Source organism: Hemiscyllium ocellatum, chromosome 4, assembly GCF_020745735.1.
Source record: "Hemiscyllium ocellatum isolate sHemOce1 chromosome 4, sHemOce1.pat.X.cur, whole genome shotgun sequence".
NCBI classification, from domain to species: Eukaryota; Metazoa; Chordata; class Chondrichthyes; order Orectolobiformes; family Hemiscylliidae; genus Hemiscyllium; species Hemiscyllium ocellatum.
The window spans coordinates 87,102,017-87,116,446 of record NC_083404.1 but is presented as its reverse complement, the minus strand read 5'-3'; the positions used below and the strand labels follow the sequence as shown (position 1 = coordinate 87,116,446).

At 40.6% G+C, this 14,430-nt stretch overlaps 1 protein-coding gene across 1 annotated transcript in view; it reads left to right on the top strand.

The window, feature by feature from the left end:
- The first annotated feature begins 1,482 nt into the window (after window positions 1-1,482).
- The window catches only part of rock1 (Rho-associated, coiled-coil containing protein kinase 1), a 176,227-nt gene continuing 163,279 nt past the window's right edge, over window positions 1,483-14,430 (top strand). Inside the window, exon 1 of the mRNA XM_060823574.1 lies at window positions 1,483-2,330. Within this exon, the coding sequence (XP_060679557.1) occupies window positions 2,238-2,330 (93 nt within the window). The 5' untranslated portion in view covers window positions 1,483-2,237. The remainder of the gene's footprint in view (window positions 2,331-14,430) is intronic.

Genomic DNA, 14,430 nt, shown 5'->3' with positions numbered 1-14,430 from the left:
TCCAAGCCAACCAGGTATCCCAACTCAATCTAGTCCCACCCACCAGCATATACCTCCAAACCCTTTCTATTCGTATACCCATCCAAATACCTCTTAAATGTTGCAATTGTACTAACCTCCACCACTTCCTCTGGCAGCTCATTCCAAACACATACCACCCTCTGTGTGAAAACGTTGCCCCTTAGGTCTCTTTTACATCTTTTCCCCTCTCACCCTAAACCTTTGCCCTCTAATTCTGGAATCCCCCACCCCATGGAAAAGACTTTGTCTATTTACTCTATCCATGCCCCTCATGATTTTGTAAACCTCTATGAGGTCACCCCCCCAGCCTCCAACGCTCCAGGGAAAACAGCCCCAGCCTGTTCAGACTCTCCCTATAGCTCAAATCCTCCAACCCTGGCAACATCCTTGTAAATCCTTTCTAAACCCTTTCAAGTTTCACAACATTTTTCCAAAATGAAGGAGACTGCAGGTCAGACCTAACAAATGTCTTGTACACGTTCAACATCACCTTCTTGTACTTTTATGCCTCTATTAGTAATGCTGAGGATACTGCATACTTTAACTGTCTCAGCTTATCTTGCAGTCTTCAATGATCTGTTTACAAATACACACAGGCTGCTTTGCTCCTGCACCCCTTATACCCCCTAAAATTATACCCCCTATTTTATATCGTCTTTCAATGTTCCTCCTTTCAAATGTATCACCTCGCACTCGTCTGCATTGAGCTCCATCTGCCATTTATCTCTCCCAATAGGTCTGCCCTTTTGGAGTTCTACACTAGTCTCATCATGGTTTGCAATTCTTTCAAAGGTCGCTTGCCTCTTTCTGAACTAGAGGCATGGATTCACATCTCACCAGCTCCGGAGTTGCATAAAAACATCCCTGAACAGATTTATTAGAATATATCTAAATTCTCCCAAGTTTTGTATGACCTGCAACCTTCAAAACTGTTTCCTACACACCATGACCTAGATCACTAATATCCATCAGGAAAAGCAAGGGTCCCAACACATCCCCCTAGGAAACTCCACGACAATCCCTCCTCAAGGTGGAAATAGAAATCCATTGCGATCTTTAGCGATCTCCTCTAACACTATATCCTTTCTTTCTTACACGGTGAATTCCCGAATCTAACCTTATCCGTGCCTCCACCCTTTCCTCTGGCACCAACACCATTGACAAAGCTTTCAAGCTGCTTCAGTGCTGAACTTCGACACCCCCCAAAATCTCTCCCCGCCGTTCAAACAAAAATAAACCTCCTGGAAAGCTACATGCCTGAACTAACAGTTGGCTATCCCTCCGAACTTGTTCAGAAAGGCAACGCCTCCCTTCTCGTCGGCTGATAGACTACAATTTTCTGTCTTTAGCTTCTCATTTCCTCCAGAAGTATTCCAACTACCGCCAGGCCTGTCGAATACGCAACGGTTGAGGGCCCAAGCGGCGCACGCGCAATGTCCTCGGGCCGGCTTCCTCGGAGCGTTTGAACAGGAAGGCGGACATGTTGATCAGGAAAAGAAAGTTGCAAATTGACGGGTGCATTTTCAGGAAGAAGAAAAAAATCGCTCTGCATTCTCACCGCCGTTGAGAAAGAAGCCGGGAAATCTACAAGCAGCATTATTTTTGGTTTTAAAGAAAAACCTCGTTGAGATTGCAAAGGTGCTGGTGATCCGCGAACCGAGTTTTATGTGAAGCAATGGGCACACAGGATGTTAACCGCGCGCCGTGTTATTCGCTCTGAAGAAATATTTGCAGAAGTTCATGTTCCTGAGCTGAAGCTGTCAACGTACCAGATGTGCTGCTGTTCAGGCCTATAAACGAGGCTTGACACTGTGCTATCTTTATTTTTAATCAAGATTGCACCTTTCTACTTTTTCAAACAGCCGGGTTGAGGAATCTATCTGTAAATGCATTTTCAGTACATTCTTGTTATTAACGAACCACTGCCCTGCTGAACTTTGAAGAGGAACTTGAAACGAGGAAAGTGTTTCTTCTGTTTATTTTCTTAAAAATGCGACTGATAATTCGAAGTTCCGTGAAAGTTTTTATGGTTCCAACTAGGGAAAAGAAACTATTCGGTGAAATGATTCTGTGAAGCTTTTTTTTACGATTTTTACTTGCGCTTACCAGATGGTTGCTCCGTAAAAAGGCTGACAGTCATATCGGAAGTGCTTATTTTATTCAAATTTTGATTTCTTTTGAACTTGGAAATATCTTTATAATACAACGTGAACACCATGTCATCTGGAGACAGTTTGGAGGTTCGATTTGAAAAGATCGATTTTATGTTAAAGGATCCCAAGTGCGAAGTGAACAGTGAATGTTTGCTGGTAAGTGAAGTTTAATATGTTTCTGTTGTTGCTGTAATTATGGTGACCAGACGCATAAAATGTGATCAACAAGTTTCAAGGCAAGGTGCTTAATGGGTTTTAAGACGTTTACTTTCAAAGGTATGCTTTGTGAAAACAGTGATTTATATCTCTGTTTAATTCTGTTGAATTAATGCAATACCTAGACATGAATTTGTCCAAATATTTAGACAGTTTCTGAATGGGTGATCATACGATGCACAATTTTTTTTTCAGCGTTGACAGGTAAGAAGAATTGAATTGCTAAATCGAAAAGTAAGAGTTGAACCAGTATATCATTGTAACATAATTTGAACTATCATGATTGATATACAGCTTCAGTACAAGAATCTTACACTGCTTGCAATGTGTTCCTTTGACATCTGTGAAAGACTCCTGTCACCCCAAATTTTACAGATTTAATTCAAGTTATAAATAAATTGTTAGAAATAACTGTAGTTCCTACTAATTAGAATAGTCTTTGAGTAGTCTAAGATGGAACATGAGAAATCAAAATATTCCATAATATTTTCATAATTTGGCATTTCTAAATGAAAAAAAAGCAATTTGTCCAATATGTGATGAACAGATCTTTGTATATTATCACACAATTTCAGGTTGCAGTTTTGTTAAGAAGGGAATTTTAGGATTTTGATGTTGACACAGTGTGGGAATTTACATGTCCAGATGAGGATGATGTGTGACTTTTGAAGCAATGGTATTTCCATGGCATGTTCTTTGCTTATTCTTTTCATTAAAATGCTTGCAGAGCTGGGAGATAGTGCTGAGATGAGCTTAGTGAGTTGCTGCTTTGTATGCACGCTGCAGCAGTGGTACACTTTGATGAAAAAGCAGAGTGGGTTTATTAGTTGAAGTGCTGGTTATGCAGATTGGACTGTCCTTAATATTATTGCATTTCTTGAATATGCATTCATTCAGATAAGTCATCAATATTTGATCACACTTTCTAGGCATCAACCATGACTTAATATTAACTTTCTTGCTTCTCAGATGATTATGGGTCCAAATATTGTTTGAGAGACTTGTACAGATAATCTGAACTGACAGTGCTGCACTATAAAATGTAGGAGGAGAAGTAAACCATTTGGCCCATTGTCATGCAATAACATCCTGACTGGACTGATAATCCTCAATTCCTGCCTTTTCCCCACACCACAATTCTCTTAGAAAGATTTTTAATCAATATCTTGGCCTTGAATATACTGAATGAGACTACTTCCATAGCTCTCTGCAGTAAAGAGTTCCACAGATTCACTACACTCTGAGAAGAAATTCCTTCTGATCTCTGTGTTAAATGGTAACCCCTTACTCTGAGATTATGCCCTCTGGCCCTAGAATATCTGTTAAGCAGAAACAACCTCTCAGCATCTACCCTGTGAAGCCCTGTCAGGATCTTTTATGTTTCATTCTTCTAAACTTCAGCAAGAACAGGCCCAACCTATTCGACCATTGAGAGAGATTGGGCTCGATCCATTTCTTTTTGTTGCTCTTTACCCCTCCCCCCACCCTATCTTCTGCACATATACCAACATTTTCCTAGCTGCCATCAGTTGTGAGGAAGGATCACCAGACCTGAAACGTTATTTAGATTTAGATTAGATTACTTAGTGTGGAAACAGGCCCTTCGGCCCAACAAGTCCACACCGACCCTCCGAAGAGTAACCCACTCAGACCCATTCCCCTACATTTACCCCTTCACCTAACACTATGGGCAATTTAGCATGGCCAATTCACCTAACCTGCACATACTTGGACTGTGGGAGGAAACCAAAGCACCCAGAGGAAACCCATGCAGACATGGGGAGAATGTGCAAACTCCACACAAACAGTTGCCTGAGGTTCTTTTAATTTCTCTTCATAAATGCTGGCAGACCTGCTGAGCTTTTCCAGCAACTTCTGTTTTTGTTTCTGATTTACAGCATCTGCAATTCTTTCAGTTTTTATCTCTAAAATGGTTATTGGTCATTGTCACATTTCTCTTTGTTGGAGCCTCCTGTGTGTTCCTTACATTGTAACGCTTCAAATAGTACTTAATTGTTCAAAGTATGTTGGGATTTCCAAGCACTGTGGACTGTTCATTTTAAATATCACACCCATAACTTGTGCCTGATAAATGAGGACATTTTGAGGGTTTGGGAGGTGAACCATGATCACAGGATATGGAGATGGTCTTTAGCTACTATGTTCATTATGCCTGATGTAGTTCAACTCTAGGATGTTGTTAGAGAACTTGGTTTTACAATTAAAGGTTGGAGAGAGTGCTAGACTTTTCTTCTTGGCAATGGTTATTCTTTGCTATGTATGTAATGCTAATTTTACTTCTTCAGCTCTAATCTGGTTGCCATCCTGATGCTAACAAAGTGATATTTTCTTGGTATGTTTCTAAAACCATGAATTGCAGTATTTACAACAATAACTTGTATTTATGTCTAAAATATAAATAAATTGCACCAAGATATTTTGTGAGAAAACAAAACTTGACACTGTGTCACATCGAGATATTAAAGAGATGACCAAAATCTGGTCAAAATTTAGGTTTGGAGAAGTTCCTTTAAAGAAGAAGAATGGAAAGAGATTAACAACAGGCAATTTGATTGTTGGGGAGCAGACAAGCATTTCTATGACTACAGGCTGGTATGTGCCGCTGTTGTACTAGGATTAAGGATGTCACAAAGTAGTTGCAGGGTGTTATTTTGGGGGAGCATGAAGAGCCAGAGGTTGTGGTTCACATTAGCACCAAGACTATTGTTGGAAAAGGGAATGAAGCCCTGAAAGTAGAATTAAGGGAGCAAGACTGAAATAAAAAGCAAGACATAGGACCGGTTATCTCAGAATTCCTCCCATATTATATACTAATGAGGGAGTGGAACTGAAAAAATCAATATTGGTAGGGAGTTGGTGCTATGGAAATTGAGGTTAAAGGTTGATAAATTCCTAGGGCCTGATAATCTACACCCCACAATGTTTGAGGATATTGCTCAAGAAATAGTGGATGCAATGGTGGTCATCTTTCAAGATTCTGTAGACTCTGGAACAGTGCTTGTAGGTGGGAAGGTACCAAACGTAATCTCATATTTAAGTTTAAAAATCATACAACACAAGGGAACATAAAGGTTATAATCCAACAGGTTTATTTGGAAGCACTAGCTTTTGGAGCACTGCTCCTTCTTCAACTATCTGAAGAAGGAGCGGTGCTCCAAAAGCTCGTGCTTCTAGATAAACCTGTTGGACTGTAACCTGGTGTTGTGTGATTTTTAACTTTGTCCACTCTATTCCAACACCGGATCCTCCACATCATGCCCACATATTAAAAGAGGAAGAGAAAAAAGGGAATTATAAACTGGTGAACCGAACGTTGGTATTAGGGCAAATGCTAGAGTCCCTTATAAAAGATTCAATTGGGAAGACAGGATCGACAGAGTCAGCATGGATTTACAAAAGAGAAATAATGCTTGCGAAATCTACTGGAATTTTTGAGGATGTAACTAGTAGTGTTGATAAGGAGGAGCTAATAGATGTGATTTATTTGGACTTTCATAAGGCTTTTGGTAAGGTTCCACATAAGAGATTTGAATATAAAATTAAAACACATGGGATTAGGGATATTGTACTGACATGGATAGAGAACTGGTTGGCAGAAAGGAAATAAAGAGTGAAAATAAATAGGTATTTTTCCAAGTGGTAACTGATGATGCGTCGAGCACTGTAGGGAATAGTGCTTGGATCCTAGCTATTCACAATATATATTAATTATTTAGATGAGCGATCTAACTCTAATATCTCCATTTTGTAGATGACACAGGGGGATGGGAGACTGAATTGTGAGGTGGATGCAGAGATGCTTCAATGTGATTTGAATGAGTTGAGTGAGTGGGCAAATGCTTGGCAGATAAAGTGTAATGTAGAAAAATGTGAGATTATCCACTTTCGTAGCAAAAACAGAAACGCTGATTATTGTATGAATGTTGATAGTTTGTGAAAGGGAGCGGTGCAATGAAACCTAGGTGACCTTGTACAGTAGTTTCTGAAAGTAAGCACACAGGTGCAGCGAACAGTAAAGAGGACAAATGGTATATTGGCCTTCATTGCGACAGGATTTGAATATAGGAGCAGGGTTGTTTTCCTGCAATTGTACAGGGTCTTGGTGAGGCCACACTTGGAATATTGAGTGCAGTTTCGGTCTTCTTATGTGGGGAAAGATGTTCTATTCATGGATGAAGCGCAATTATAGTTTGCCAGACTGATTTGTGCGATCTTAGGACTGAATGTATAAAGAGAGACTGGATCGGTTAAAACCATATTTAACTGGTAAGATTTTAAATCATAACGTTTAAGGGCAGTATGATGGCTCAGTGGTTAGTACTGCTGCCTCACAGCGCCAGATACCCGGGTTCGATTCCAGCCTTGGACGACTGTGCAAACTCCCCGCAGACATTCTCCCCGTGTCTGCGTGGGTTTCCTCCCACAGTCCAAAGATGTGCAGGATAGGTGAATTGGTCATGCTAAATTGCTCATAGTGTTCAGGGATATGGAAGTTAGGTGCATTAGTTAGGGGTAAATGTAGATTAATAGCATAGGGCAATGGGTCTGGGTGGGTTACTCTTTGGAGGGTTGGTATGGACTTGTTGGGCCAAAGGGTCTGTTTGCACACTGTAGGGATTCTATGATCCTATTTAATGGAATTTAGAAGAACGAGGGGATCTCATAGAAACCTGTAACATTCTAAAAGGACTGGACAAGGTAAACACTGGAAGGCCATTTCCAGTGTCCAAGAGTTCATAATCAGAGCTCTCAATCAAAGGATATGCAGTAAGCCATTTAGGATTGAGAGGAGAAATTTCTTCACGGAGGGTTGTAGAGTCATAGAGATGTACAGCATGGAAACAGTCCAACTCATCTATTCTCATCAGATATCCTAAATTAATCTAGTCCCATTTGCCAACATTTGACCCATATCCTCCTAAACCCTTCCTATTCATATGCCCATCCAGATGCCTTTTAAATGTTGTAATTGTATATCAGCTTCCACCATTTCCTCTGGCAGCTCATTCCATACTCTCACCGCCCTCTGCATGGAAAAGTTGCCCTTTAGGTCCATACTAAATCTTTCCTCTCTCTCTTTAAACTTATGCCCTCTAGTTCTGGAGTCCCCCACCCCAGGGAAAAGACTTAATTTATTTATCCTATCCATGCCCTTCATGATTTTGTAAACCTGTATAAGGTCACCCCTCAGCCTCTGACACTCCAGGGAAAACAGCTCCAGCCTATTTAGCCTCTCCCTATAACTCAAACCCTCCAAAGCTGGCAACATCCTTGTAAATCTTTTCTGAACCCTTGCAAATTTTGCCACATCCTTCCTATAGGGGAGAGACCAGAATTGCATGCAATATTCCAAAAGTGGGCAAACTAATGTCGTGTATAGCCACAACATAACCCCCCCCCCCCCAACTCCTATACACGACGCACTGACCAATAAAGGAAAGCATACCAAACATCGTCTTACTACCCTACCAACCTGTGACTCCACTTTCAAGGAGCTATGAATCTGCACCCCAAAGTCTTTTGTTCAGCAACACTCCTGAGGGCCTTAACATTAAGTGTATAAGTCCTCTCCAGATTTGCCTTTCCAAAATGCAGCACCTTCCATTTGTCCAAATTAAATTCCATCTGCCACTCTTCGACCCATTGGCCCATCTGATCAAGATCCTGTAAGTTCTGAGGTAGCCTTTTACGCTGGCCACTACACCTCCAATTTTGGTGTTATCTGTAAACTCATTAACTATACCTCCTATGTTTGCATCCAAATCATTCATATAAATAACAAAAAGCAGCGGACCCAGCACTAATCCATGTGGCACACCACTGGTCACAGGTCTCCAATTTGAAAAGTAACCCTCCACCACCACTCTGTCTTCCATCTTTAAGCCAGTTCTACCTGTATTCCATATGATCGAACCTTATTAAGGTGGCACAGTGGCTCAGTGGTTAGTACTGCTCCCTCACAGTGCCAGGGACCTGGTTCAGTTCCTGCCTTGGTTGACTCTGTGTTGGGTTTTGCACGTTCTCCCCATGTTTGCATGGGTTTCCTCCGGGTGCTCTGGTCTCTTTGATATAACGAGAATCCAGAGAAAGTATATTCCTGTGAGGGTGAAAGGAAAGGCTGATAGGTATCGGGAATGCTGAACGACTGAAGAAATTGAGGGTTTGGTTAAGAAAAAGAAGAAAGCATATGTCAGGTATAGACAGGATAGAATGAGTGAATCCTTAGAAGAGTATAAAAGCAGCAGGAGTATACTTAAGAGAGAAATCCAGAGGGCAAAAAGGGGACATGAGATAGCATTGGCAAATAGAGTTAAGGAGAATCCAAAGGGTTTTTACAAATACATGAAGGACTAAAGGGTAACTAGGGAGAGAGTAGGGCCCCTCAAAGATCAGCAATGTGGCCTTTGTGTGGAGCTGCAGGAGCTGAGGCAGATACTAAAATAGTATTTTGCATCAGTATTTACTGTGGAAAAGGACATAGAAGATACAGAACGTAGGGAAACAAATGGTGACATTGTGAAGAATGTCCATATTACAGAGGAGGAAGAGTTGGATGTCTTGAAATGGGTAAAGGTGGATAAATCCCCAGGAGCTGATCAGGTGTACCTTAGAACTCCGTGGGAAGCTAGGGAAGTGATTGCTGGGCCTCTTACTGAAATGTTTGTTTCATTGATAGTCACAGGTGAGGTGCCGGAAGACTGGAGGTTGGCAAACATGGTGCCACTGTTTAAGAAAGGAGGTAAGGACAAGCCCGGGAACTATAGACCTAGTGACCCTGATGTCGGTGGTGGGCAAGTTGTTGGAGGGAATCCTGAGGGACAGGATGTACATGTATTTGGAAATGCAAGGACTGATTAGGGATAATCAGCATGACTTTGTGCATGGGAAATCATGTCTCACAAACTTGATTGAGTGTTTTGAAGAAGTAACAAAGAGAATTGATGAGGGCAGGGTGGTAGATGTGACCCATATGGACTTCAGTAAAGCATTCGGCAAGGTTCCCCATGGAAGACCAGTGAACAAGGTTAGATCTCATGGAATACAGGGAGAACTCACCATTTGGATACAGAACTGGCTCAAAGAAAGAAGGCAGAAGGTGGTGATGGTGGAGGGTTGTTTTTCAGACTGGAGGCCTATGACCAGTGGAGTGCTGGGTCCACTACTTTTCATCATTTATATAAATGATTTGGATGTGAGCATAAGAGATACAGTTAGTAAGTTTGATGACACCAAAATTTGAGGTGTAGTGGCCAGCGAAGAAGGTTATCTCAGATTACAACAGGATCTTGATCAGATGGGCCAATGGACTGAGAAGTGGCAGATGGAGTTTAATTCAGATAAATGCGAGGCGCTGCATTTTGGGAAAGAAAATCTTAGCAGGACCTACACATTTAATGGCAAGGTCCTAGGGAGTGTTGCTGAACAAAGAGATCTTGGAGTGCATGTTTATAGTTTGTTGAAAGTGGAGTTGCAGATCGATAGGATAGTGAAGAGGGTGTTTGGTATGCTTTCCTTTATTGGTCAGAGTATTGAGTACAGGAGTTGGGAGGTAGTGTTGCAGCTGTACAGGACATTGGTTAGGTCACTGTTGGAATATTACGTGCAATTCTGGTCTCCTTCCTATCGGAAAGATGTTGTGAAACTTGAAAGGGTTCAGAAAAGATTTACAAGGATGTTGCCAGGGTTGGAGGATTTGAGCTGTAGGGAGATGTTGAATTGACTATGGCTGTTTTCCCTGGAGTGTTGGAGGCTGAGGGGCGACCTTATAGAGGTTTATAAAATCATGAGGGGCGAGAATAGGATAAACAGATAAAGTCTTTTCCCTGAGGTAGGCGGAGTCCAGAACTAGAGGGCATAGGTTTAGGGTGAGAAGGGAAAGATATAAAAGCGACCTAAGGGGCAATTTTTTCACACAGAGGGTGGCAAGTGTATGGAATGAGCTGCCAGAGGAAGTGATGAAGGCTGGTACAATTGCAGCATTAAAAGGCATCTGGATGGATATACGAATAGGAAGGGTTCTGGGACAATTCAAACCTGTTCAGGGAAGACACCTTAGCAGGACTGAGACTAACATCCTCACAGGGAGATATGCTGGTACTGTTGGTGAGGGTCTACATGTTGAGGGAGATGTTGAGGGAGTGGAAAGCTAAAGGGAATTAATTTAGCATATAAATAAAGCTGATAATGAGAAATAGAAAAGCTATAAGTGAACATTAAAAATAGCAGAAACACATCCTAAAATCAACTGGAATCAAATGGTAGAATAGAATTACAAAAGCCAAATTAAATGGATTTGTAACAAGGTAGATGACTTGATGGCACATGTAGTAGTAAAAGGGTATGATTTAATTGGCATTAAGGAGACATAACTGCAAGGTGACTATGCCTGAGAACTGAGTGTTAATGGATTTTGGATATTTAGGAGAAGACCCAAAGAGAAGAAAAGAAGGGTAAAGGTATTCTTATAAGAGACAGAGTCCAACATATTCGTGAGTGAGGATCTCTAATTGGAAGAACGGGGAAAAGAATCTGCTTGGATGAAGTTCAGGGCAGCAAGCATTTACACTGCTAGTGTATAGGCCATCAAACAGTAGTGGTAATTTGATTATAAATCACGAACTTAAGGTGCATATGACAAATGGAAGGCAATAATCATGGGTGACTTCAATCTACATTAAACGGAGTAAATCTATTGAGCACCAATACGGTGAAGAAGAATTCCTGGAATGTTTTTAAGTGTGTTTTCTGGAGCAGTCTGTTGAGGAGTCAAATAGGGCACAGACTATTTTAGAAGCAGATCTATGCAGTAAGAAAGTGCTAATTATTAATTTTACTGTGAAAAAAACCTCGGGAATAATGATCTTTCCATGATAGAATTTTCCATTCATTTTGAAAGCGAAGTAGTTCAGTCTGAAACAAAAGTCTTAAATCTAAACAATGAGTTGAAAAATGTGGTGCTGGAAAAACACAGCAGGCCAGGCAGCATCCAAGGTGCCTAATGATTGAATGAAGTGCCAAGTGGACATAACATGGACAAGTGTGAGGTTATCTACTTTAGTAGGAGGAGCAAAGTGCAAAGTATTTTTTTAAATGGTCAGTATGTGAAAAATGTTGAAGTCCAAGGCAACATAGCTGATCTTGTTCATAAGTGACTGAAAGCTAGCATGTAGATGCAGCAAGCAGTTCAGAAGGTAAGAGATCTTCTGTAGGTTGACCTTTATCACAAGAGGATTTGAGTACAGGAGCAACAAAACTTTGCATCGATTTCCTTGAACATTGGTGAAACTGCATTTGGAGTTTTATGTGCAGTCCTGGTCCCTTTGCCTCAGGGTATGCTTGCTTTAGCAGGCATGTAACAGATATTCATCAGAATGGGATGCTGATTTTATCCTAATGAGGAAAGATTGAGAAGACTAGACCTGTATTATCTGGAATTTAGAAGAATGAAAGATAATCTCAAAAACTTCCAAAATGCTTAAAGGAATAAATAGAATAGATGAATAAAGGTTGTTTCCTCTAGTTCTTGGCTTTAGAACAAGGGGACACAGTATCAGATTAAGCTTTTTGATTGATGAAGAAGTTCTCAGTCAGAGGAATCTTTGAAATTCTCTACCTCAGCGAGTTTCTTGTTACTAATGATGTTAAGGGATCTGCACTAACTCCGGGTTACAGTCTGAACTAGATGATCAACTATGGTCTAGAATGGCAGAGCAAGCTCAAGGGGCTGAATAGCTTAGCCTTGCACCAATTTGCTAGGTTACAAAATAGCTTAGTCCTTCTGTGTTCCTAGTAGTTTAAAAATTATGTAGACATGTTAAATGAGCAGCAAACAAAAATCTGGGCATGTTTGAGATTATTCATTTTGGTTATGAATAGAAAAGTAGAATTTTTAAAACGTCATGATATTCCACAAAACCTGAGTGTACTCTCTCAAGGAAAACAAAGTTACCATACAGATTCCTGCTCCTCGGATGCTGCCTGACCCGCTGTGCTTTTCTAGCACCACTCTAATCTAGACTCTGGTATCCAGCATCAGCAGTCCTCACTTTTGCCATACAGATACAGCAAGCAATTAAGAAATGAAATATCATGTTGGTCTTTATTGCAAGGTGATTAGAGTACAAGAACAAAATATTATTATGTTATGTAGGGCTTTGGTGAGAATTGGAATATTTATGGAAGACTTCGCCATTTGTATAAATAATTTGCATGTGAACATAGGAGATATAGTTAGTAAATTTGCAGATGACACCAAAATTGGAGGTGTAGTGGACAGCGAAGAAGGTTACCTCAGATTACAACGGAATCTTGGTCAGGTGGGCCAATGGGCTGAGGAGTGGTAGATGGAGTATAATTTGGATAAATGTGAGGTGCTGCATTTTGGAAAAACAAATCAGACCAGGTCTTGTACACTTAATGGTAAGGTCCTGGGGAGTATTGCTAAACAAAGTGATCTTGGAGTGCAGCTTCATTTTCCTTAAAAGTTAAGTCGCAAGTAGATAGAATAATGAAGAAGCATTTGGTATGCTTTCCTTAATTGTTCAGAGCATTGAGTATCGGAGTTGGGAGATCATGTTGCGGCTATACAGGACATCGGTTAGACCACTTTTGGAATATTGTGTGCAATTCTGGTCTCTTTCCTATTGGAATAATGTTGTGGAACTTTGAAAGGGTTCAGAAACGATTTACAAGCATGTTGCCAGGTTTGGAGTATTTGAGCTATAGGGAGAGGCTGAAGATGCTGAGGCAGTTTTCCCTGGAGTGTCGGAGGCTGAGGGGTGACCTCATAGAGGCTTATAAAATCATGAGGGGCATGGATAGGATAAACAAACAAGGTCTTTTTTCTGGGGTGGGGTAGTCCAGAACTAGAGGGCATAGGTTCAGGGTGAGAAGGGAAAAATTTATAAGGGGACCTAAGGGACAACGTTTTCATGCAGAGGGTGGTGTGTGTCTGGAATGAGCTGCCAGAAGAAGTGGTGGAGGCTGGTACAATTACAACATTTAAAAGGCATCTGGATGGATATATGAATAGGAAGGTTTTGGAGGGATATGGGCCAACTGGCAAATGGAATTAGTTTAGGTTAGGATGTCCGGTCGGCATGGACAAGTTGGACTGAAGAGTCTGTTTCCATACTGTACATCTCTAACTGTATGGCTCTATGACTATGCTTACAATCAGGGCATTTTTGTGATGGCTTACCAGATTGATCTCTGGGATAAGAGCTTTAAGGTGTGAGATTGAGTAAATTAGATTTGTACTTTTTGGAATTTAGAAGAATGAGGGAGAATCTCATTAAATATTCAAGCTTTTGAAAGCGCTTGAATAGACAAGACACAGTCTGTTTTCTTTAGCTTATGAATTACAAAAATGTATGCACGGCCTTATGATAAAGTGCCAATCACTTATTACTTAGGCAGAAATATGTTCACTTAAAGAGTTGTAAATCTCTACCATGGGGGTTGTGGATGTTTCTATTGTTGAATATACTGTATGTAAGATTGAGATGAACAGTTTCTAGTGTCTTGGGATTGGGAAAATTGGAGTTAAGACCACAATCAAATGAATCATGGTTGTATTGAATGACACAGCTAGGTTTGGGAGGTACATGACTTTATTTTCTTTATTAGTTTTTTTCAACTGTGCCCATCATGTGTTGGCTCCTTTGCTCCAATTTATTATAGTTTTATATTTTTATTTCAGAATATGATTAGAAAGAGTCAGACTCAGTTTTCACAAGTACAATTCAGTAAATATCACTGTATAAACATCAGAAAGCAGATGCTGGTTGTCGTCCGACATTTTGGTGCAAATGCCAAATCAGCAGGTGATGTATGTGATGTCTGGGAACTGTTTCATCTATGTGGCATAGCATACTCACTGTATTAAAGAAAGTGACCACTTAGGTTAAAAGGCAACTTTAAAGCAAGATGAGGTACAAGAAATTATTCACTCCTTCCTTGTCCAATTTGCTACCCCCGTTTCTCTTGTGGTGGAAAGTTTTTAGTGGATTGGATGAAC